General features: G+C 50.9%; 1 protein-coding gene across 2 annotated transcripts in view; it reads right to left on the bottom strand.

Annotated features, from left to right (window-relative positions):
• The window catches only part of LOC140409286 (histone-lysine N-methyltransferase Smyd1-like), a 154429-nt gene extending 132617 nt beyond the window's left edge, over positions 1-21812 (bottom strand). For both annotated transcript variants that reach the window (XM_072497660.1, XM_072497659.1), the window contains exon 1: positions 21594-21812. In XM_072497660.1, the coding sequence (XP_072353761.1) occupies positions 21594-21730 (137 nt within the window). In that variant the 5' untranslated portion in view covers positions 21731-21812. The remainder of the gene's footprint in view (positions 1-21593) is intronic.
• Between the last annotated feature and the right edge of the window lie 231 nt (positions 21813-22043).

A 22043-nucleotide genomic window follows, 5' to 3' on the forward strand; every position in this document is an offset into this window, starting at 1 on the left:
GAGTCCTTGCTGTCAAGATGCTCCAGGGATGAGTGTAGGGCCAGGGAGATGGCGTATGCTGTGGACTAGTTGTGGTGGTATGCAAATTGCAGTGGATCTCGGCATTCTGGGAGTGTGGAGTTGATGTGCCTCATGACCAACCTCTTGAAGCTCTTCATTACGATCGATGTCAAGGCCACCGGACGGTAGTCATTGAGGCACGTTGCCTGGATTTTCTTTGGCACCAGTAAGATGGTGGTCTTCTTGAAGCAGGTGGGGACCTGGGAACGGAGTAGGGAGAGGTTGAAGATGTCCGCGAACACATCTGCCAGCTGGTCCACGCAGGATCTGAGTGCATGACCAGGACCTCATCCGAGCCCGTCCCCTTCCGAGGGTTCACTTTCAAGAAGGCTGATCTGACTTCGGTGGGTGTGGGTGTGACCGGAGCTGCTGGGGCAGTCGACAATGGTTTGCCTCCAACAAAAGCTGCACTCTTGCAGTAATTGACTGGAGTAGCAGCTTGTGTTCGCTGTTCAACTCCTGACTCAAAACTGTAACCTATAACCTGCTGGCTCAGAGGTGAACATGCAACCCACAGAGCCAAGTTGACACTCTTCAAACCCAACAGGTTGACACCAACAAGGTTAATGTCACTAGGGTAAGGATTATTTTGCACAATGCGCTGACTGATGGGCACTTGTCCACCAAGCACAACAGAAACAAAGGAGAATCATAGGGCTTGTACCCCATGCTTTGCCACCTCAGGATTTTCAGGAGTCTTCTTAAGGGATGGACAGGAGCCTGTGCCTGAGTGCAGTAGATGCAGCTGGAAATTAAGTGAGGGGAAATAGCCTGCCCTCCTTTTCGAACATTTCTCTTCACTGAGGGTGTCAGATTGGAGGATCTTCAAGGGCCTGACTATAAGAAAAGGGGGAAAGTCAGAATGTTGGCTGCTATCTCCTGCCCGCTGATCCACTAACCTGTCATCCGGCAAATGGCTGGGCCCGTACTACTCTTTCGGTTCCAGTTGAACGGTGAGACTGAGCCAAAGTAACATTCTAACAATTCAAATTCAGCTATCTGAGTTCCGGGTACAGAATCATCGAGTCAGAGAGTTTTACAGCACAGAACGAAGCTCATCAGCTCATCGTGGGCGAAATTCTCCGGTATCGGCGCGATGTCCGCCCACTGGCGCCCAAAACGGCGCAAATCAGTTGGGCATCGCGCCGCCCCAAAGGTGCGGAATGCTCCGCATCTTGGGGGGGCCGAGCCCTCACCTTGAGGGGCTAGGCCCGAGCCGGACGAATTTCCGCCCCACTAGCTGGCGGAAAAGGCCTTTGGTGCCCCACCAGCTGGCGCGGAAATGACATCTCCGGGCGGCGCATGCGCGGGAGCGTCAGCGGCCGCTGACGGCATTCCCGTGCATGCGCAGTGGAGGGAGTCTCTTCCGCCTCCGCCATGGTGGAGACCGTGGCGAAGGCGGAAGGAAAAGAGTGCCCCCATGGCACAGGCCCGCCCGCGGATCGGTGGGCCCCGATCGCGGGCCAGGCCACCGTGGGGGCACCCCCCCAGGACCCTGGAACCCACCCGCACCGCCTTGTCCCGCCGGTAAGGTAGGTGGTTTAATCTACGCCGGCGGGACAGGCATTTTAGCAGCGGGACTTCGGCCCATTCGGTCCGGAGAATCGCGGGAGTGGGGCCGCCAACCGGCGCGGCGCGATTCCCACCCCCGCCGAATATCCGGTGCCGGAGAATTCGGCAACCGGCGGGGGCGGGATTCACGCCAGCCCCCGGCGATTCTCCGACCCGGCGGGGGGTCGGAGAATGTCGCCCCTTATCTGTACCAGCCATCAAATATCTTTCTATTTTAATCCCATTTTCAAAGGGTTAATGTTAACTATGTAAATAGACAGTCTGCATTATAGAATCCCGACACTGCAGAATGAGTCTATTTGACCCATGAGTCTATACCGACCGTCCGAAAGAGCACCCTACCTGGGTCCACTGCACCACCCTACCCCCGTAACCCCGTGCATCGATCATGGCCAATCCACCTAATCTGCACATCTTTTGGACACTTAGGGGCAATTTAGCCTGGCCAATCCACCTAATCTTTGGACTGTGAGAGGAATCCGGACCACCTGAAGGAAATCCACACAGACACGAGGAGAAAGTGCAAACTCCACATAGACAGTCGCCCAAGGCCGGAATTGAACCCTGGTCTCTGGCGCTGTGAGGCAGCAGTGCTAACCACTGTGCCACTGTGCTGTGTGATGTAAGATCACATGACAACAGAGCATACTGAAGGATAATTTTGTGTGAGGCCTCGCTTTCAGTCTTGTCCTGTATATCAATAGAAAAATATTTTATAAGAGGTAAAGTTTATCAACAGCATTGCCTCCAGCAGCGTCTATTGGTCCGGACCAGGGACAACCTCAGCTCACACCCACAATAATGATAAACAGACAAAGCAGTCCGAAGATATGAAGTAAAGGCAGGAGTTCTGGTGCAGCTAAATCTTGATTTAATTGAATGACGAGAAAGGAGCAAAGGATTAAAAAAGCAATTCCTGTTCCTAACTTTACCTAATGTGCCTGTCTTTCATTTGAGCAAAGGGTGCAGTGGGTGGGAGCGGGCTGAGATTACAAATATTGGAGCCAAAATAACTGCACTATGATACATAGCCGATTAACAGCATAAAATGCAGCAGAAGGAGTGGGAGCAGGTTAATCCCCCACACCACCCATGTGCATGTTTTCAATCCTGTCCAATTGTCATGGTCATGACTGTTATATTATATTGTTACTCCTGGTAGCATGTTGGTTTAAGTAATATGTGTTGTTACTAACTGTCGACGATGTTGAAGAACACTCGAGTCTTCGAAGTAAACTGAAAGAATTTATTAAGTAACAATAAAACTAATAAATGAGTTTGACACTCCACTGAACTAACTCTAGCAATAAAGTAAGGATAAACAACTGTACAAACTGTATCTTAGCTACACGTGGTGTCTAGGCTGAGATCCTCCCTGCTACACTGCTATTATCTGGTAACTCCTGTCTGGAAAGAAAGCTGAAAAGAGAGCTAGAGCTCTTGGGAACTCAGTAATGCCCTCTAGTGGTAGTGTTACAGCTAGGTGTTGTGATTAACCCTTTAGTTACATGTCTGTCTACATATCATTATATCCCCCTCTTTTTTTTTACATTTCTTGCTCGGTAACAACCAAAAATGGGTAGTGAGATTAAAGGTAAGAACATGGGGTGGGATTCTCCATAATCGGCGCAATGTCCGCTGACTGGCGCCAAAAACGGTGTGAATCAGTCCGGCATCGCGCCGCCCCAAAGGTGCGGAATTCTCCACATCTTGAGGGGCCGAGCCCTCACCTTGAGGTGCTAGGCCCGCGCCAGACTGATTTCCGTCCCGCCAGCTGGTGGGAAAGGCCTTTGGTGCCCCGCCAGCCGGCGCGGAAATGACTTTGCCGGGCGGCGCATGCGCGGGAGCGTTAGCGGCCGCTCACGGCATCCCCGCGCATGCGCAGTGGAGGGGGACTCTTCCGCCTCCGCCATAGTGGAGACCATGGCAAAGGCGGAAGGAAAAGAGTGCCCCCATGGCACGGGCCCGCCCGCGGATCAGTGGGCACCGATCACGGGCCAGGCCACCGTCGGGGCACCCCCCGGGGCCAGATCGCCCCACGCCCCACCCAGGACCCCGGAGCCCGCCCGCGCCGCCGTGTCCCGCCGTCCCAAAGGCGGTTCAATCCACGCCGGCTGGCGTGGGTTGACAACGGCGGGACTTCGGCCCAACACGGGCCGGAGAATCGCCGGGGGGGGGGGGGGGGCCACCGACCGGCGCGGCGCGATTCCCACCCCCGCCGAATATCCAGTGCCGGAGAATTCGGCAACCGGCTGGGGCGGGATTCACGCCTGCCCCCGGCGATTCTCTGACCCGGTGGGGGGTCGGAGAATTCCGCCCATGATATGTACACAGCAAATATATTCAATAAAATGTTCATAAATTCAGTCTTTTAGGTTGTTTCTTGTTCTCGATGACCTTCTTAGAGGTTGCGGTGGAGACGTCGATGTTTTGATGGTTGTGTGTGAATCACGGCCAGTGAAGTGGTTGGTTATGGTGTCCCAAAATATTTCTTCATTAACTGGAACTTGAGGGAAAACAGTTGTGGTGTGTTGAGATACCAACAAGTCATCATCAGGGTATTTGAATGGTCGAATCACATATGTTGTCTGACGTGGACTTTTTCTTGTGTCTGTAGTATGTCATTTGACTTAAACAATGTGTTACTTCCTTGTTTTGGAAAATTCATTGGCATGACATTTGTTTTGTGTGGACAATGTCCATGTTATGTTTGTACTCTTGCCATTGTTTTGGACTGTTCTGTAACATTGTCCTGAAGTTGTAGAGTTGTACCATGTTTTACAGATTGTTGTTTCATTGTTATTGTTTTCATTGTTGTTGTTTTTGCTGTTGTTGTTGTTGTTGGGCTCAATGACTGTTCCTGGCGGATAATTTGAGTCATTCTCAAACTGTTCAGTATTAGTGTCCTTTGTGGTATCAAAGGCGGAATTCTCCGGCAACCGCCGGGTCGGAAAATCGGAGCGGTGCCACGCGAATTGCGCCACGCCGTCCCGACGCCGGGACGCAATTCTCTGCTGAGCGGAGAATATGCATCATCGGCGTCGGCATGGTCGGCGCGGCGCGGGTCGGGGTATGCGGTGACTCTCCGGCCCAGGCTGGCACGGGCCGGCGTGCTGATTCTCCGGCCGTACGCAGCGGCCATCAACAAAAAGCTGGGTCCCGCTGGCGCAATTCTAACATCCTCTGAGCCGGCGGGACCTCGGCATTGAAGGGTCCGGAGGCGGCCTGTGTGGGAGGGGAAGGGGGATCCGACCGTGGGGGATCCTCCCTAGTGGCCTGGCCCGCAATCGGGGCCCACCGATCGGCGGGCCGGCCTCTCTGTCTGCGGGCCTCCTTTCTCCACGATGGCCCCTGTAGCCCTATGCCATTTGGCATCGGGGCCAAGGCGGGGAAGAAGGCCACTGCGCATGCGCTCGTTGGTGCCGGCCCAAATGCACATGCGCGGACCCGCGGCGCCGAGTTAGCGCCAGGATCGGCAGCTGAAGCGGCATGGGCCGCTCCAGCACCGTGCTAGCCCCCTGTGGGCCGGAGAATGGGGTCCCGGAACGGGCACCGACACCGGAGTAAAACACTCCCCTTTTTACACTTAGCCGCCCAATGGGAGAATCGCACATAGGATGTTTCATGTTTCATTGAGCTTTCTGGTTTGAGGTTTGTGTGAATGGTCTGATGTTGCACTGATTTTGGTGACATCAGTCATTTCAGGTAGATCTGATTCATTTTTAATCTCTCGGTGCTCCTCTTCTGGGGTCAACGCCGTCAAGATTTCAGTTTCTTGTAGGTTGTCAAGAGTAGATGAGGTCTTAGTTGAGGCAGTGTCACTGGACTCATGAGTAGTTTCACTCTGATTGTTGAGTGCTTCTGTATAGTCAAGCTGAGATCTGTTAGTTTCGCTGTGATCTTGCACATCTTATATGTTGATTGTGATCACATTGTCACTATTCTCACATATGGTGGGTAGACTTTCATTGTCTTCTTATTGTTGATTAAATGAGCTGGGTGGACTTTCATAGACTTCTTCTAGTTGCTCAAATAAGGTGGATAGACCTTCATATTCTTCTTCATTCATGGTTGTCGTTCTGGAGTCTTTACTTGCTTCCATTCTGGAGTCTGTCAACGAGCTCTCTGTGGAGTCTTTCATCGCTCTCTGTGTGGAGCCGTGCAGGGTTCTCTCTGTGGAGTCGATCTGTGCTCTCTCAACAGAGTCAGTAAGTACTCTGTGTGTGACGTTGTTTCCTTCTTGGCTGTTTGACAGGTTGCTGTCATCCAATGTATCAACGATCTGCCATTGCATCATGGTATTGGATTAATCGACCATGAGTAGAGTTGAATTGAGCTGTTCAACCGTGCTGCTGATACTCTGATCATCATATCCGAATAACTCAGCCATGTCTGAGTAGTATTCTTCAATATGCAAATCATCTTCTTTGGTTTTGGATTTGTTAATGTGCTCTTCACTTTTTATGCTACAAATTGCGAGTTCCCTGCTGCTGCGAAAGTTATGTTCATCCATTTATTGAAGTTCAGGCATTGTTCTGCCTTTCGAGGTTAAAAATGTGGGTTTTGTAGCTCTAAAACTCTTATTTTTTTATTTTTGGACAGTTTCCCTTTAAGTGGGCGTGTTCTAAGTCTTCTGACGTCATGATGCTTGTGATGTAAAGCGCAGGAATCGATTGCGCATGCGCAGAATGGTATTTCGCCGGTTTGTGTCATTTTGAGAAGTGCGCATGTGCGTACTGCTCTGAGTACGCGCGCGCAAGATGGCTGCCGCTCAGAACGTCCATCTTCTCCACTTTCATCACTGCCTCTGCCTCATGGTGAGTATTCGTGCCATTTACATGGATTTTATATTCTAAGTAATGATTCTTAGATTGTTCATGAGCAAGGCATTTTTGTATAGCGATTTCTAATGTTAAATCCTGGTCTCTCAGTACTTTCTTTCTGAGGTGCTCATCATTTATGCCCCAAACTATTTGGTCACAAATCGTAGAATCATGCAGCATTAAAAAGTTGCAGGATTGTGCCAACAGCTTAAGGTCTGTTGCAAAGCTGTTGAAAGATTCCTCTCTCCCTTGCAATCTCTTTGCAAAGATGTAGCGCTCAAATATTTCATTTGACTGTATTTTACAGTGGCTATCAAATTTTTTAAGGATTGTTTCAATCTTTGTCTTCAGTGTAGTTGAAAGAGTTGTAGATCTCTATCGCGTTTGGATCAGCCATAATCAGTAAAAGAGCTATTTGTTTGTTAAGTCAGACGCTACTAAATACAGTTCAAATTGTTGTTTAAACAACCGCCAGTTAACATTAAGGTTACCGGTGATCCTGAGGTGACGAGGAGCTGGTGTTCTGTCCATCATGCCGGGAATCAGGTTTTGCTCCGAAGGCGATGCTTCTGTTACCAAATAGCTGTCTATTCTTCTCTATGTACTCACTAAATGTAACTAGGTAGATTCAGTAGCCACTCTGGTACCACGTTACATTATATTGCTACCCATGGTAGCATGTTATATTACTTGGTTTAAGTAATATATGTTTTTACTAACTGTAGATGATGTTGAAGAACACTCGAGTCTTCAAAGTAAACTGAAAGAATTTATTAAGTAACGATAAAACTAATAAATGAGTTCGACACTCCACTGAACTAACTCTAGCAATAAAGTAAGGATAAACAACTGTACAAACTGTATCTAAGCTACACGTGGTGTCTAGGCTGAGATCCTCTCTGCTACACTGCTGTTATTTGGTAACTCCTGCATGGACAGAGAGCTGGAAAGAGAGCTTCTGGGAACTCAGTTATATAGTGGATTTAGTAATGCCCTCTAGTGGTAGTGTTACAGCTCGGTGTTGTGATTAATCCTTTAGTTACATGTCTGTCTACATATCATCACAATGACGTTATGTTTCCACTGACCTCTGGTGTTTATTCCAGACTCAGTGTGGATGGATTATATAAATTCCCCTGACTTATACTAACAGTTTACAATGCAGGGCCTCAGGCCTGCTAGTTTACCATTGAAACAACTCAATGTATATGAAAGGCTGAGGACGCAGTAAATGTAGCTCTTTAATTATTAGAAACATGCGTTCAAAATAAACAGTGCAAAAACACTCGGTAATCGGACTCCTAAAAGCTCAGTTGATAATGGTCGAATGTATTTGTGACATACAGAACAAAAGCCTGGGTATTTTTATGAACCGTTCTTAGCCAGAACTGCAAAGTGGTGCCTCAGGAGGAGAGCAAATTCAGCTAAAGTTCCCACTCCCGGTTGCAAAAGTGTGAGTATGCCCTTTCACCTCCTCTCTGCCAACTGTTCAGCACTCCGCACACTTCTTCTCGGTGAAACAGTGGGCAACATTTTAGGGGCCCACATGGGCAGGTGTGCAGGAAGAGGGGCCAGTAAAATTCCCTGAGTGGCTTTCTGCGTCCTTCCTGTGCTCCCTGACCGTTCTCCAATTTTGAGGTCGGCGGGAGGTGTTCAAGGTCAGGCCCGGCAGGTTATCCTACTTGTGCCTTGTGAGGAGAATGTTTGGGGGGAGGGAGCGAATGTGGCGGGGAGGGGGGGGCATGAGCCTCCATTACTGGCCCCTTTCTAAATTAATTGTACTTCCCCTGCCCTCCCACCTGTCCAGGGCCCCCGGGTCTGTGCCTCTCCATCTTGGAATGCGAGGGGTGTTGGGCACGATCTACCAGCTGCGTTGCACCCGAACGGCGACCTGGCCGGTCGATGCCAGGAGATACTTCTTCTGGGATCTACCCGGCTTCTCATGCCTGGCGAGATCTAATGCAATCTCACGAGACGTTGCGATCTGAATCTTGCCCATTGTGGACAGGATCACTATTTTGTAAATCTGCATATTAGAGTAAGACAACTAGCCTCACTCTAATATTCACTCGCCTGATCTACCTGAGGTGTTGGGATCTAACCCCTTTGCCTTGGCCACCTCGAGCGACTACTGTTCAGTGCTGTTCCCCACGAACGGCAACCAAACGGAATGGCACTTGTGGAGGTCTCGGGTTTGGAGGCCCCCAGGTGGTTGGTCCCTGGGCAGAGTAGCACCCTGGCACTGCTGGTGCCACCCGGGCACTGCCAGCCTGAAACTGCCCAAAAATAAAAGATTTCCCACAGCGGGTATTGGAGTGTGGGGAGAGGTCCCAAGGACACCCTTATAGTAGGTTGGGGCTTTGGAGGGGTTCAGGGGTCACGTTGAGGGTCGAGAGATCATAATATAATAATATTAATAATAACATTTAGAAATGGCACCCAATCTCTTCTAGCACTTAGGAGTACAGGTGAGTGGAGCTCCTGAGTGCAGGAAATGGGACTAAGTGTGGCTTTGGCAAGGCGTTTCCCGCTGAGGCCCCAAATTGCAACTGAGTCCCAATAGATAGCGTGGTGTTTCTCAGTGCTGTGAGTGTCGGGAACCTGGTTAAATGCGCCCGTCACGGGACTCTCTTCCAATTTGATTCGATCAATCCAAGCTGCTGTTGTTTTTTTTGCCAGTGGGGGGATTTTGCCATCAGGGAAACATCATCAAATGTCCTCTTTTGAAGAAAAAAGACAATGTATCAGTCTATAAAATCTTCTTTAAGTGTCCTTCAGACCTAACTGCTTCCGTTTTTTATCAAATGTTGTTTCTTTCTCTCTGATAACAGTCCCGTGAAGTGTGTTGGGAAGTTTGATTATGTTAAAGGTGCTGTACAAATCCCATCACTTTTGACTCTATTTTGTTGGCCTACAATTTGCAAAAAATATATGGATTTCAGCCTCCTTGTCTTTCTTTAACAGGAGAAGGAAAAGAGTATCCAGTGCTGCCTACCAGCCTTGCTCAGACATCTCACACTCAGTAGGCCGAGGTTCAGAGTCTCGTGGAGCAGCAAAACTTCTGCAAACTACAGGAGCCCCAGGCTGTGTTATGAGCACCGATGGTTTAAGCAGCAAAGCAACATGATCCCCTGCACAACCTTTGTTATCTGCCTTTAATTCATCAGCCATTGTCAGGCTGCGCAAGAAGCAGAATTTCACGCCAGTCATGCACCAATGCTTGCTGAATAATTAGGATCTGACAGGTTCCTATATATGGAGACAGGCTGGCAGACAAGTAGACGTTGTTCATTTTTAGAAATGTCTGAAGGACACTTGCCGGAGATTTTACAGACAGGTTCATTCAACAGACCGTCAACTCTCTCCTCCACCTTCACCCCATTTTTATTTCTGCTGGTTTATTTTCAATTCTTCCATTGATCTGTTTTTCCCTCCCCATTATCCCCCCTCTTCCCACCCCACCCCACTTGGGGCACCTGTTCCCTGTTCTTGTTGTCCTTTGACACACTGCTTACCTATATTCTATTAATACATTCTGATCTCTTAATGTGCCCCGATTAGCACCATTCATGATCTTGATCGCCCCCTATTTACATTTCCTTTGTCTTTCTGTCCATGACATTTTTGCCAATCTCCACCAATCGCTGGCCCCCTATCCAGCCCCACTGCTCTGCACATCCCCCCCACAACAGTATAAATCTGGGGCGGGATTCTCCGCGAACCAGTGGGTGGGCCACTCCGGCACTGAGGAGTGGCATGAAGCACTCCAGCGTAGGGCCGCCCCGAAGGTGTGGAAGGGCTTGGCGCCATGCCAACCGGCACCGAAGGGCCTCCGCCAGCCGGCGCGAGTTGGCACATGCACAGGAGCGCCAGCGTGTGCTGGCGTCAATCCAGCACATGCACAGGGGGATTTTCTCCACACCGGCCATGGCGGAGGTTGACAGCGGCCGGTGCGGAGGGAAAGAGTGCCCCCACGGCACAGGCCCGCCTGCGGATCGGTGGGCCCCGATCGCGGGGCAGGCCACCGTGGGGGCACCCTCGGGGCCAGATCCCCCCGCGCCCTCCCCCGAGGACTCTGCAGGCCGCCCGTGGAGCCAGGCCCCACCGGTAAGGACCTGTTGTGATTTACGCCGACAGGACCCGCCGAAAACGGGTGGCCACTCGGCCCATCGCGGGCCGGTGAATCGGCGGGGGGGCTGCTGCCAGCAGCAGCCGAGCGGTGTGCTGCGATTCCTGCCCCCGCCAAAACACCGGCGCCAGAGAATCCGGCAGCCAGCGGGGGCAGGATTCAAGACGCCCCCGCCGACGATTCTCCGACCTGGCGGGGGGTTGGAGAATCTCGCCCCTGACCTCATTTCCAGTTCTCTCCAGCTTTGACAAAGAGTCATCCAGACTCGAAACGTTAGGTCCCTTCTCTCTCTGTAGGTGCTGTCAGACCTGCTGAGATTGTCCGGTATATTCTGTTATTGTATCAGGAGAGGAATGTTGGCCTGGGTGGTTTGCCGATTCAGCAGCATTATTTCATGCTTTCTAGTCCCCCAAGCCATCTTCACGGACAAATCCTCTCCGAGTCCTCACCCCATCCAAACTCTGCAACCTCCTTCAACCTTGCAACACTTCACCCTGTGTTCCTGGTTATTCCTGAAGGCCCCGCCTTCTCACCCTTGCCCCTTGCCTGAGGTGTGGCGACCCTCAGGTAAATCACCACCAGTCAGCTCTCCCCCATCAAAGGGGAAAACAGCCTATGGTCATCTGGAACTTTACTTAACGGTTGCAACAGGCGATTTGGTCCATCAGCATTTCCCCTCCACGCGAACACGCGTCCTCATCACTTTCATTCAGTTTATTCCTGAGTTCCCTTCAAGCTTCTTTCAGCAAAAATTGCACAAATCAAGATTTTAGAAAATAAAATTGAACAGTACTATCTGCAGTTTGAAGTGTTCTGGTTCAATGTCTGTAGTGACCTTTCCCTTATCAGCATTCCCTCTTTTAATCCCTTAGCAACTGGCAATGGAATGTTTATACAACTCTACTGTTGTGTATTGTGTCTCTCAGCAGGTGGTAAGGAATGTGAAATCTCATTCTCTACCAGTAATCCATTGACATTTCAGATATGCATGTAACTAGAGGGTGTGGAGCAAAAACATTCACCAGCCATATAAAACTGTGGCTGCGAGAGAGCTGGTCAGAGGCTGAAAATTCTGAGGAGAATATTTCACCTCCTGACCCCCCACCCCAAAGCCTGTCCACTATTTACAAGGCACAAGTCAGGAGTGTGATGGGATACTCTCCACTTGCCTGGATGAGTGCAGCTCCAACAACACCCAAGACGTTCGACACCATCCAGGGCAAAGAAGCTTGCTCCATTAGAACCCCACCCACTATCTTAAACACTCCCTCTACCACTGACGCACAATGACTGCTGTGTGTGCCATCTAAACGATGCACTGCAGGAACTCACCAAGGCTATCACCTTCCAAATGCCCAGCTTCTACCACCTAGAAAGAACTCCATCACCTGCAAAATTCCTCTCCAAGCTTGAAAGACAGTACCTCTGACAGCCCAGCGCTCCCTCAGATCTGCACTGACCTGTCAGCCGAGGTTATACATTCAAACCTCTAGAGTGAAGCTTCTTCCCTTGACACTTTAACCTGCTGCCTCAAAGGCCAGAGTTCTACCAAATGAACCACACAGTACACTAAAGGGCATGAATAGTGGTAATTGGAGTTAAAAGTCACAATGTGAAGTGGTCCATTAGCATTAAATAGTTATACGAGATGATAGCATTCCCTGATGGCAGCAACTCCATGAACTTCATTTGACATTTCATCTTAACCTTCCTTCAAAATATCATCTATCAGTTCTCAGCAAAGAATGTTTCACGTTTCTTTGTGCAATGTTACTCTTCAGTTTCGCCATCTGCTGAACACATTTGGTGACGCAATCCTTTTTACTCTCTTCATTTGCCCCAGCCACCATCTTACCCTTTTCCTGAAGTGCTGGTTTTGGCTGGAGAATGATAGCACCCCCACCTGCTGACTCAATTACCTTGGTAGGTTTTCCAACAAGAGCCTCGATCCAATCACACCATCCAGTCTCACCTTGGCCTCTTCCCCCTACTCCCTCTCCTCCCTGAGGCGCTCAATTATCTTCCCTCCCTCACACATCCCTTTTAAAGCCCCCATTGTTTACTCTCCCAAAACCCAATGTAAACTTCCTCCTTTCCCTTTTCCTCAGCCCAGTAGCTCCATATCCTTGGTGATATCTGTCATGATATGCAAACATGCAACCAATGAACACTCAGAATAGGACACAACCAATGGGCAGTCAGGACACTCAGAGGTGGCATCACCACAAGGGGGCATGACATAAACACTATAAAAGGGATGAGGCACTCACACCCTGCCTCTTTCCACAGACAGACATCTAGAGAGTTAGACAGGGTTGATCAGCAGTATCACACCCCAGCAGGTGGCTTAGAGCAAGCTGGTACAGTTAGACTGAGTTAATACAGTTAGATTAGCAGAGAGTCAAACTCATTTGAGAACTGTGTTAATAGTTCAATAAACATGTTGAACTCATTTCAGAGTCTGGAGCATCCTTTAGTTAAGACTGCATCAAGTAGCAGCCTGTGTTATCCGAAGCAGCACAACACAATAATATCCACCTATTCCTTAAAACCTTGTTGCCTTGATATATAAGGAAAGTTAGTCCTCTCAGTTATGGAATGCTTCTCAGCATCTCCCAAAGCAGCCGCCTGCCAACGTGGAATTTTGAAGCATATCAATGCAACCTCCAATTTGCGCAGAGGGTGGGCCTTTACACAGCAAAGTGGTAAATTACCAGATAATTTATTCTTTAGAGCATTGGTTGAGAGCCGATTGTCAGTAAGCATTTCAGGAGAACTCTCATGCTCTTCCTATTGGATCTTTTACATCTGCTTCAGTTTAAATTCCCATCCATAAGACTGTGCAGCACTCCGTCAGTACTTTATTTAAAAATTCATTTACAGGATGTGGGCGCTACCGGCTGGGCCACCATTTATTGCCCAGCCTTATTGGACCTAGAGAAAGTGGTGGTGAGCTGCCTTCTTGAATCGCCACAATCCCTGTGGTGTAGGTACACCCACTGTGCTGTTAGGGAGGAAGTTCCAGAATTTTGACCCAGCGACACTGAAGGAGCGGCGATATATTTCCAAGTCAGGATGGTGGGTGACTTGGAGGAGAACCTCCCAGTGGTGGTATTCCAAGATGTCTACTGCCCTTGCCTTCTAGATTGTAGAGGCCGTGGGTTTTGAAGGTGCTGTCTAAGGAGCCTTGATGAATTCCTGCAGTGCTTCTTGGGCGAAGTTCTCCCGAAACGGCGCGATGTCCGCTGACTGGCGCCCAAAACGGCGCCAATCAGATGGGCATCGCGCCGCCCCAAAGGTGCAGAATGTTCCGCATCTTTGGGGGCCGAGCCCCAACATTGAGGGGCTAGGCCGACGCCGGAGGAATTTCCGCCCGCCAGCTGGCGGAAACGGCCTTTGTTGCCCCGCCAGCTGGCGCGGAAATGACATATCGGGGCGGCGCATGCGCGGGAGCGTCAGCCGCCGCTGACAGTTTCCCGCGCATGCGCAGTGCAGGGAGTCTCTTCCGCCTCCGCCATGGTGGAGATCGTGGTGGAGGCGGAAGGGAAAGAGTGCACCCACGGCACAGGCCCGTCCGCGGATCGGTGGGCCCCGATCGCGGGCCAGGCCACCGTGGGGGCACCCCCCGGGGCCAGATCGCCCCGTGCCCCCCCCAGGACCCCGGAGCCCGCCCGCGCCGCCTTGTCCCGCCGTTCAAAAGGTGGTTTAATCCACGCCGGCGGGACAGGCAATTTATCGGCGGGACTTCGGCCCATCCGGGCCGGAGAATCGAGCGGGTGGGCCCGCCAACCGGCGCGGCCCGATTCCCGCCCCCGCCGAATATCCGGTACCGGAGACTTCGGCAACCGGCGGGGGCGGGATTCACGGCAGCCCCCGGCGATTCTCCAACCCGGCGGGGGGTCGGAGAATGACGCCCCTTGTCTTTTTTCAATTTAGAGTCCCCAATTCTTTTTTTGCAATTAAGGGGCAATTTAGCGTGGCCAATCCACTTAGCTTGCACATCTTTGGGCTGTGGGGGTGAAACCCACCCAAACATGGGGAGAATGTGAAAACTCCACACACCGTGAGGCAGCAGTGCTAACCACTGCACCACCGTGCTGCCTGAGCAGTGCATCTTGCAGATGGCACACGCGGCTGCCACTGTTCATTGGTGGTGGATGGAGCGAATGTTCGTGGAAGGGGGAGCGCTGAAGCAGACTGCTTTGCCCTGGATGGTGTTGAGCTTCTTGAGTGTTGATGGAGCTGCATCCAGCCAAGTGGATAGAATTCTGTCACACTCCTGACTTGTGGCTTGGAGATGGTGGACAGGCCTTGGGGAGTCAGTAGGTGCACTGCAGGATTCCAGCCTCTGAGCTGCTCTCATAGCCACAGCATTTATATGGCTAGTTTAATTCAGTTTCTGCTCAATGGTAACATCCAGGATGTTAATAATGAGGGGATTTAGTGCAGGAAATGCCATTGAATGTTAATGAACGATGGTTAGATTCTATATTTTCCAGGCAGTTATATATCTCATGGGAGAAAATCTTGAAGTCCGCAGATGCCTCACTTCACCATCAGGAAAGTTAAATGTCTGCTTTTTTTAAACTTCTTGTAAGAAACCTTATTTCCTGCTATCACGAGTTTCAGTTATATTCTGGTTCTGTGCCAAAATTTACCACAGGAAATTTCTACATCAACAGGGCGGCACAGTAGTACAGTGGAGGGCTGCATGGTCGCACAGCCGTTAACTTCACTGCGCCAGGGGCCGAGTTTATTTTCGACCTTGGGTGACTGGCTGTGTGGAGTTTGCACTTTCTTTTATCGTGTCTGAGTGAGTTTCCTCCGGGTGCTCTGGTTTCCTCCTTTGTGAGGGCCGTGAGGAATCCAGTCTGAGTTTGTAGGTACAAACAGAAAGTAACTTTAACCGGGTGCTCTGGTTTCCTCCCACAGTCCAAAGATGTGCAGGTTAGGTGGATTAGTCATGATAAATTGCCCTTAGTGTCCAAAATTGCCCTTAGTGTTGGGTGGGGTGACTGGGTTATGGGGATAGGGTGGAGGTGTGGACCTTGGGTAGGGTGCTCTTTCCAAGAGCCGGTGCAGACTCGATGGGCCGAATGGCCTCCTTCTGCACTGTAAATTCTATGATATACACAGCAGCCGTAGCACATCATTGCTTCCTACTCTAGCCAGTACCACACTGGCCAGCTTTATTTATACAGGTGTAAATGCTAATGATTTCCCCACCCCCTCTCATTGGGGGAGCTGAGACTCCCCAAGAGTTAGGGGATAACCAGAGCTCTGCTTGGACGGAATTCCATATTGGTCTCATACTCCGGAACCTCCCCTGGGCGCCGGTGCCCCACAACCCCGGCCGACTCGTGGAAATACCCCCCATGCCTTTTCACATTGCACCGAAGTGTTTCCTTTACGGCACACCTTGCACCTCCTTGTCCTCACCCATTGTCCCTCTACGGAGGTGTCCCTCCCTTAAAACCTGGGGACCTGGAGTGGAAGGTGATGCACGCAGCAGTATCCTGCAACCACCGTCTTCACCGATTCACGGACGCCCAAGATCCTTGCCATTTTTGAGGCCTTGTGGAGTCTGTGGGCCACACCGATGTTCAATGCCCTACACTGCATTCCCTTTTTAGTTTCTTAACAACGTTGTTGTTATAGTTTTGTTGCACTTCAGCCCGACGCTCCTGATCTACGGGCATCTGGTGCGGGGGGGCGCGGGGAAGGCAGGGGAACCCCTCGTGAACCTGCTCCTGGACCTGGCGAAGCTTGTCATAAACAGGTCCAGGCAGCGGACAACCGAGGGGGTCATCCAACCGGGCAGTCTGCTCCTCTTTCATTCGTGGCTAGATGTCCCTGGAGTGGGAGCATGCGGTGTCCACCGGCACACTTCAGGGGCGGGACTCTCCGACCCCCCGCCGGGCGGAGAATCACCAGGGGGCTGGCGTGAAACCCGCCCCCGGCGGTTGCCGAATTCTCCGGCACTGGATATTCGGCGGGGGTGGGAATCGCACCGCGCCGGTTGGCGGGCCCCCCCCCCCCCCCGGCGATTCTCCGGCCCGCGATGGGCCGAAGTCCCGCTGCTGGAATGCCTGTCCCGCCGGCGAGAATCAAACCACCTCTCTTACCGGCGGGACAAGGCGGCGCGGGCGGGCTCCGGGGTCCTGGGAGGTGGCGCGGGGCGATCTGGCCCCGGGGGGTGCCCCCACGGTGGCCTGGCCCGCGATCGGGGCCCACCGATCCGCGGGCGGGCCTGTGCCATGGGGGCACTCTTTTCCTTCCGCCTTCGCCATGGTCTCCACCATGGCGGAGGCGGAAGAGACCCCCTCCACTGCGCATGCGCGGGGATGCTGTGAGCGGCCGCTGAAGCAGACTGCTTTGCCCTGGATGGTGTTGAGCGTCTTGAGTGTTGATGGAGCTGCATCCAGCCAAGTGGATAGAATTCTGTCACACTCCTGACTTGTGGCTTGGAGATGGTGGACAGGCCTTGGGGAGTCAGTAGGTGCACTGCAGGATTCCAGCCTCTGAGCTGCTCTCATAGCCACAGCATTTATATGGCTAGTTTAATTCAGTTTCTGCTCAATGGTAACATCCAGGATGTTAATAATGGGGGGATTTAGTGCTGGAAATGCCATTGAATGTTAATGAACGATGGTTAGATTCTATATTTTCCAGGCAGTTATATATCTCATGGGAGAAAATCTTGAAGTCCGCAGATGCCTCACTTCACCATCAGGAAAGTTAAATGTCTGCTTTTTTTAAACTTCTTGTAAGAAACCTTATTTTCTGCTATCACGAGTTTCAGTTATATTCTGGTTCTGTGCCAAAATTTACCACAGGAAATTTCTACATCAACAGGGCGGCACAGTAGTACAGTGGAGGGCTGCATGGTCGCACAGCCGTTAACTTCACTGCGCCAGGGACCGAGTTTATTTTCGACCTCGGGTGACTGGCTGTGTGGAGTTTGCACTTTCTTTTATCGTGTCTGAGTGAGTTTCCTCCGGGTGCTCTGGTTTCCTCCTTTGTGAGGGCCGTGAAGAATCCAGTCTGAGTTTGTAGGTACAAACAGAAAGTAACTTTAACCGGGTGCTCTGGTTTCCTCCCACAGTCCAAAGATGTGCAGGTTAGGTGGATTAGTCATGATAAATTGCCCTTCGTGTCCAAAATTGCCCTTAGTGTTGGGTGGGGTTACTGGGTTATGGGGATAGGGTGGAGGTGTTGACCTTGGGTAGGGTTCTCTTTCCAAGAGCCGGTGCAGACTCGATGGGCCGAATGGCCTCCTTCTGCACTGTAAATTCTATGATATACACAGCAGCCGTAGCACAACATTGCTTCCTACTCTAGCCGGTACCACACTGGCCAGCTTTGTTAATACACGTGTAAATGCTAATGATTTCCCCGCCCCCTCTCATTGGGGGAGCTGAGACTCCCCAAGAGTTAGGGGACGCTCCCGCGCATGCGCCGCACGGCAAAGTCACTTCCGCGCCAGCTGGCGGGGCACCAAAGGCCTTTCCCGCCAGCTGGCGGGGCGGAAATCAGTCCGGCGGGGGCCTAGCCCCTCCAGGTGAGGGCTCGGCCCATCAAGATGCGGAGAATTCCACACCTTTGGGGTGGCGCGATGCCGGACTGATTCGCGCCGTTTTTGGCGCCGGTCGGTGGACATCGCACCGATTGCGGAGAATCCCACCCAAGGTCTTCCATGCTTGGTGGGCACCGTAGGGGTTGGATTACTTTATCGACCCCAGTTTTTACATTTTGATTTAATGGTTTTAAGTTTCCGTTTCACTTTGTTCTTTTTGCGCTGTGCTCCTTTTAGGAGAGGCCCCTTTTAATTTATCGCTCAGTTAATTTCTGTTCTTCTATTTGGTTGATTGGCCCAAAAACACATTAGGGGATAACCAATAATCCCCAGCCAATAGGATTCAGGCAGGGTATAACACCTCCCACAGTCAAAACAATGTGCAGGTTCCATGGATTGGCCATGTTAAATTACTCGCTTAGTGTCCAAAATGTTTGGTGGGGTTACTGGGTTACGGGGATAGGGTGGAGGCATGGGCTTAAGTAAGGTGCTTTTCCGATGGCCGATGCAGACTCGATGGGCCAAATGGCCTCCTTCTGCACTGTAGGAATTCTATGATCTACTGGCCGTGTCACGGCGGAATCGGAGCGGGACGTGGCTGCTAAATGCTGGGAGAAGCCTTCCCCAGGCTTCTCGATGGCCGTTACACCTCGTGAGTATCTATTGACCTCCGCAGGGAGACACCAGCCAGGTGCCATTTAGTACTGATCCCATGTTTGGACAGTACCTGGAGTATCTCCCAGGCCATTGGAGGCTCTGGGTGGTCAGGGACAGGGCAGGGTGGCACCCTGGCTCTCCCTGTGGCACCCAGGGACAGAATCACAGAATAACACTGTGCAGAAGAGGCCCTTTGACACATCGAGTCTGCACCGATGCATGAAAGACACCTAACCTGCCTATCTAATAACATTTGCCAGCACTTGCCCATAGCCTGGAATGCTAAAACGTGCCAAGCGCTCATCCAGGTTGTGCATTCCCTGGCACTGCCAATTTGCCTGGATGGCACTGCCACCCTGACAACAGCACTGCCAGGGTGCCAGAGTGGCAGTGCCAGGTTGCCCATGTTGGGGTGGCACTGCCAATGGTTAGGACCTGAGGGGGGCCATGCCCATGGAAGGAGGTATGAGGGGGGGGTTATGAAGGATAGGTGGGATGAAGGGTGAGTAAGAAGGGGCCTCTGGAAGGTTGGAGGGGCATGAGGGTTTGGGGTCCTGGAAGTGGGGAGGGTAAAAGGAGGCATGCTACTCAATGGCACAGTGCCCTCACTTTGGGGGACTGTGGGGTACTGCCCATGTGTATGGGGAGAGGGTGACATTGCCTGTGGGTGGGGGGTGTTTGTGACCCTGAAGCTCACTTAGAGAGTGGGGTACCCTTTCAAAATGGTGACCCAATCTCTGAGGAGCTGGTCTGGACGGCGCATTCAGATCCCCAGTGATGAAATAAATTCTAAGTGTGGGTTTTCCGGGGAGGAACTTCCAGGGCCCGAAAAAGTGAGGAAGTGTGGTTAGATAGAGGTGGGGAACTCGCAGACAGAGGCAGGAAGCAACTTCCAGCCTGAATTGACACTTGAGACATTTCCGTTAGATTAGGGCGGAAGTAGAAGTTGATTCCCGAACTCAGAGTAATGGGTGTGACAACTGAACCACAGCTGACACGAGACTTTACTCAGTCCACTGCCATATCTCTTTAATTAACAGTGTTTGCCTCATTCACTATGTGTTTATTTTTAAGTATTGCCATCTGCCTGTTTAATCCAATTGATTACTGTAATTAATTCATTAAATTTTGTGTTCCACCTCATTTTATTTCATTAGTTTCTTCCGATTCTCCAAGCAAACTGGTTCAGCACACTGGGCTAAATCGCTGACTTTTAAAGCAGACCAAGGCAGGCCAGCAGCACGGTTCAATTCCCGGACCAGGTGCCGGACTGTGGCGACTAGGGGCTTTTCACAGTAACTTCATTTGAAGCCTACTTGTGACAATAAGTGATTTTCATTTTCATTCATTTCATTTCAAAGCACTTGCAATTCATAAAACTGCAGTATACAAAGTCACACAGAATCTACAGTGCAGAAGGAGGCCATTTGGCCCATCGAGTCTGCACCGGCCCTTGGAAAGAGCACTCTACTTAAGCCCACGCCTCCACCCTATCCCCGTAACCCTACCTAACCTTTTGGGATACTAAGGGCCATTTAGCATAGCCAATCCACCTAATCTGCACACCTTTCGACTGTGGGAGGAAACCGGAACACCCGGAGGAAACCCACACAGACACGGGGAGAATGAGCAGACTCCGCACAGACAGTGACCCAAGCTGGGAATTGAACCTGGGACCCATGAGCTGTGAAGCAGCAATGTTATCCCACTGTGCTACTGTGCCGCCAAATCAGAGTCATCAACAGTGACAGCGAACAACATCCCGAACAGCTCTTTTGTCCACAGCGCCTTTGTCAATCTCCACTTGTTGCTGGCCCTCTATCCTCCCCCACTGCTCCCCCCCCCTCCCCTCACCCTCCCCCCACCCTCAACCCCCAACAACAGTATAAATCTGACCCTATTTCCAGTTCTCTCCATTGGCCCCATTCTCTCTCCACAGATGTTGTCAGACCTACTGATGATTGTCCAACAATTTCTGTTTTTGTAACTTCTTGAACCAGTTTACCCTGAGTTCAACTTCTGTCAGAATCTCTCAGCTCCAGATGCTGTAACAGTTTTGATCATGACACGGGGTGCAAGAATGCCAATTTCCCTCGAGACAGCATTTGTCTGAGCTGCACACTAAGAAACTCTAGCAAAAGCAGAAAGTCAACCGGAGACAGGAGGAAAATCCTCCAACAGGAAAACTGTGCGCCAAAAATAAAGGCAGCCTACTCTTGATAGAAGCTATTGGTAATCTTCCCAGGATGTCACTGCAGGAGCTCTTGCAGCTCAACCATCTTCAATGGGGGCTTCGTCATAAGGATGAAATAATTTGAAGAATAAGGCCCTTCTCCGCCTTCCCAGACCAACAAAGAAATGTTGAGGTTTTCTCAATTTTGCCCGCATCTTGATAACATACGGAATAATTTATAAAGCTCTGAAATTTATTCCCAAATGAAACATCTCCACCCTGAAAATTTACTAAGAGCAATTGCTGAGCCGAACAGCTTCACACGGCAACGGAAAATGGTCCCAAACGATCTCCCTCACCAGCTCACACATCAAGAATGGCCAAGAGAACAGGGGAACGCCCTTTAAGATTTGGGGCAATGAAGTCAAGGAGCTCAGTCGATTAGGCAGTCAATAACGTATGAAACATTGGAAGAGTGCTGCCACATTAAACTTCAATTTAAATATAGCCTCCCGAACAAAAGATCCAAACTTGATCCCATTGCCTGCAATGGAGCAACATGCCCAAGATCTGTGTGCGCAGTAATTAAGCATACTGACTTACTTGTCAAACACAACCGCAGCATATGCCGGTTCAGCGAAGACCACATCCCCACTCAGAAGGTCTTGTTTCGACTTCAAACCCCTGCCCCTGCTGTCTGTGTTGAAGATTTCTACTTTTTCCATATTACCCACTGTCATTGAGGGAATGAGCGAGAGCACACTAGAATGGGCTTTAAGCTTGGCCACTAATCTTCAGCTATCTTGGCACATTCAGGTGGCTGAAAGCAAACTCTATAAATGGTCTGGCTCGTCCAGCCTGTACCAACTCAAAAGTGGCGGGGGGTGCAGGGGAAGAGGTAGGGGAACGCCACCTGTTGGGACGTCAAATCTAGATGAATTCAAACAAACGACTGTTCATCCCTTTACCTCCTGACAACAAAATCATGGTATAAGTCTTTTCAAAGACGGAAGAGATTTTCCCGAGGTGCTTAATTAATCCCGTGATGTCACG

Source organism: Scyliorhinus torazame, chromosome 3 (assembly GCF_047496885.1).
Source record: "Scyliorhinus torazame isolate Kashiwa2021f chromosome 3, sScyTor2.1, whole genome shotgun sequence".
NCBI lineage: Eukaryota > Metazoa > Chordata > Chondrichthyes > Carcharhiniformes > Scyliorhinidae > Scyliorhinus > Scyliorhinus torazame.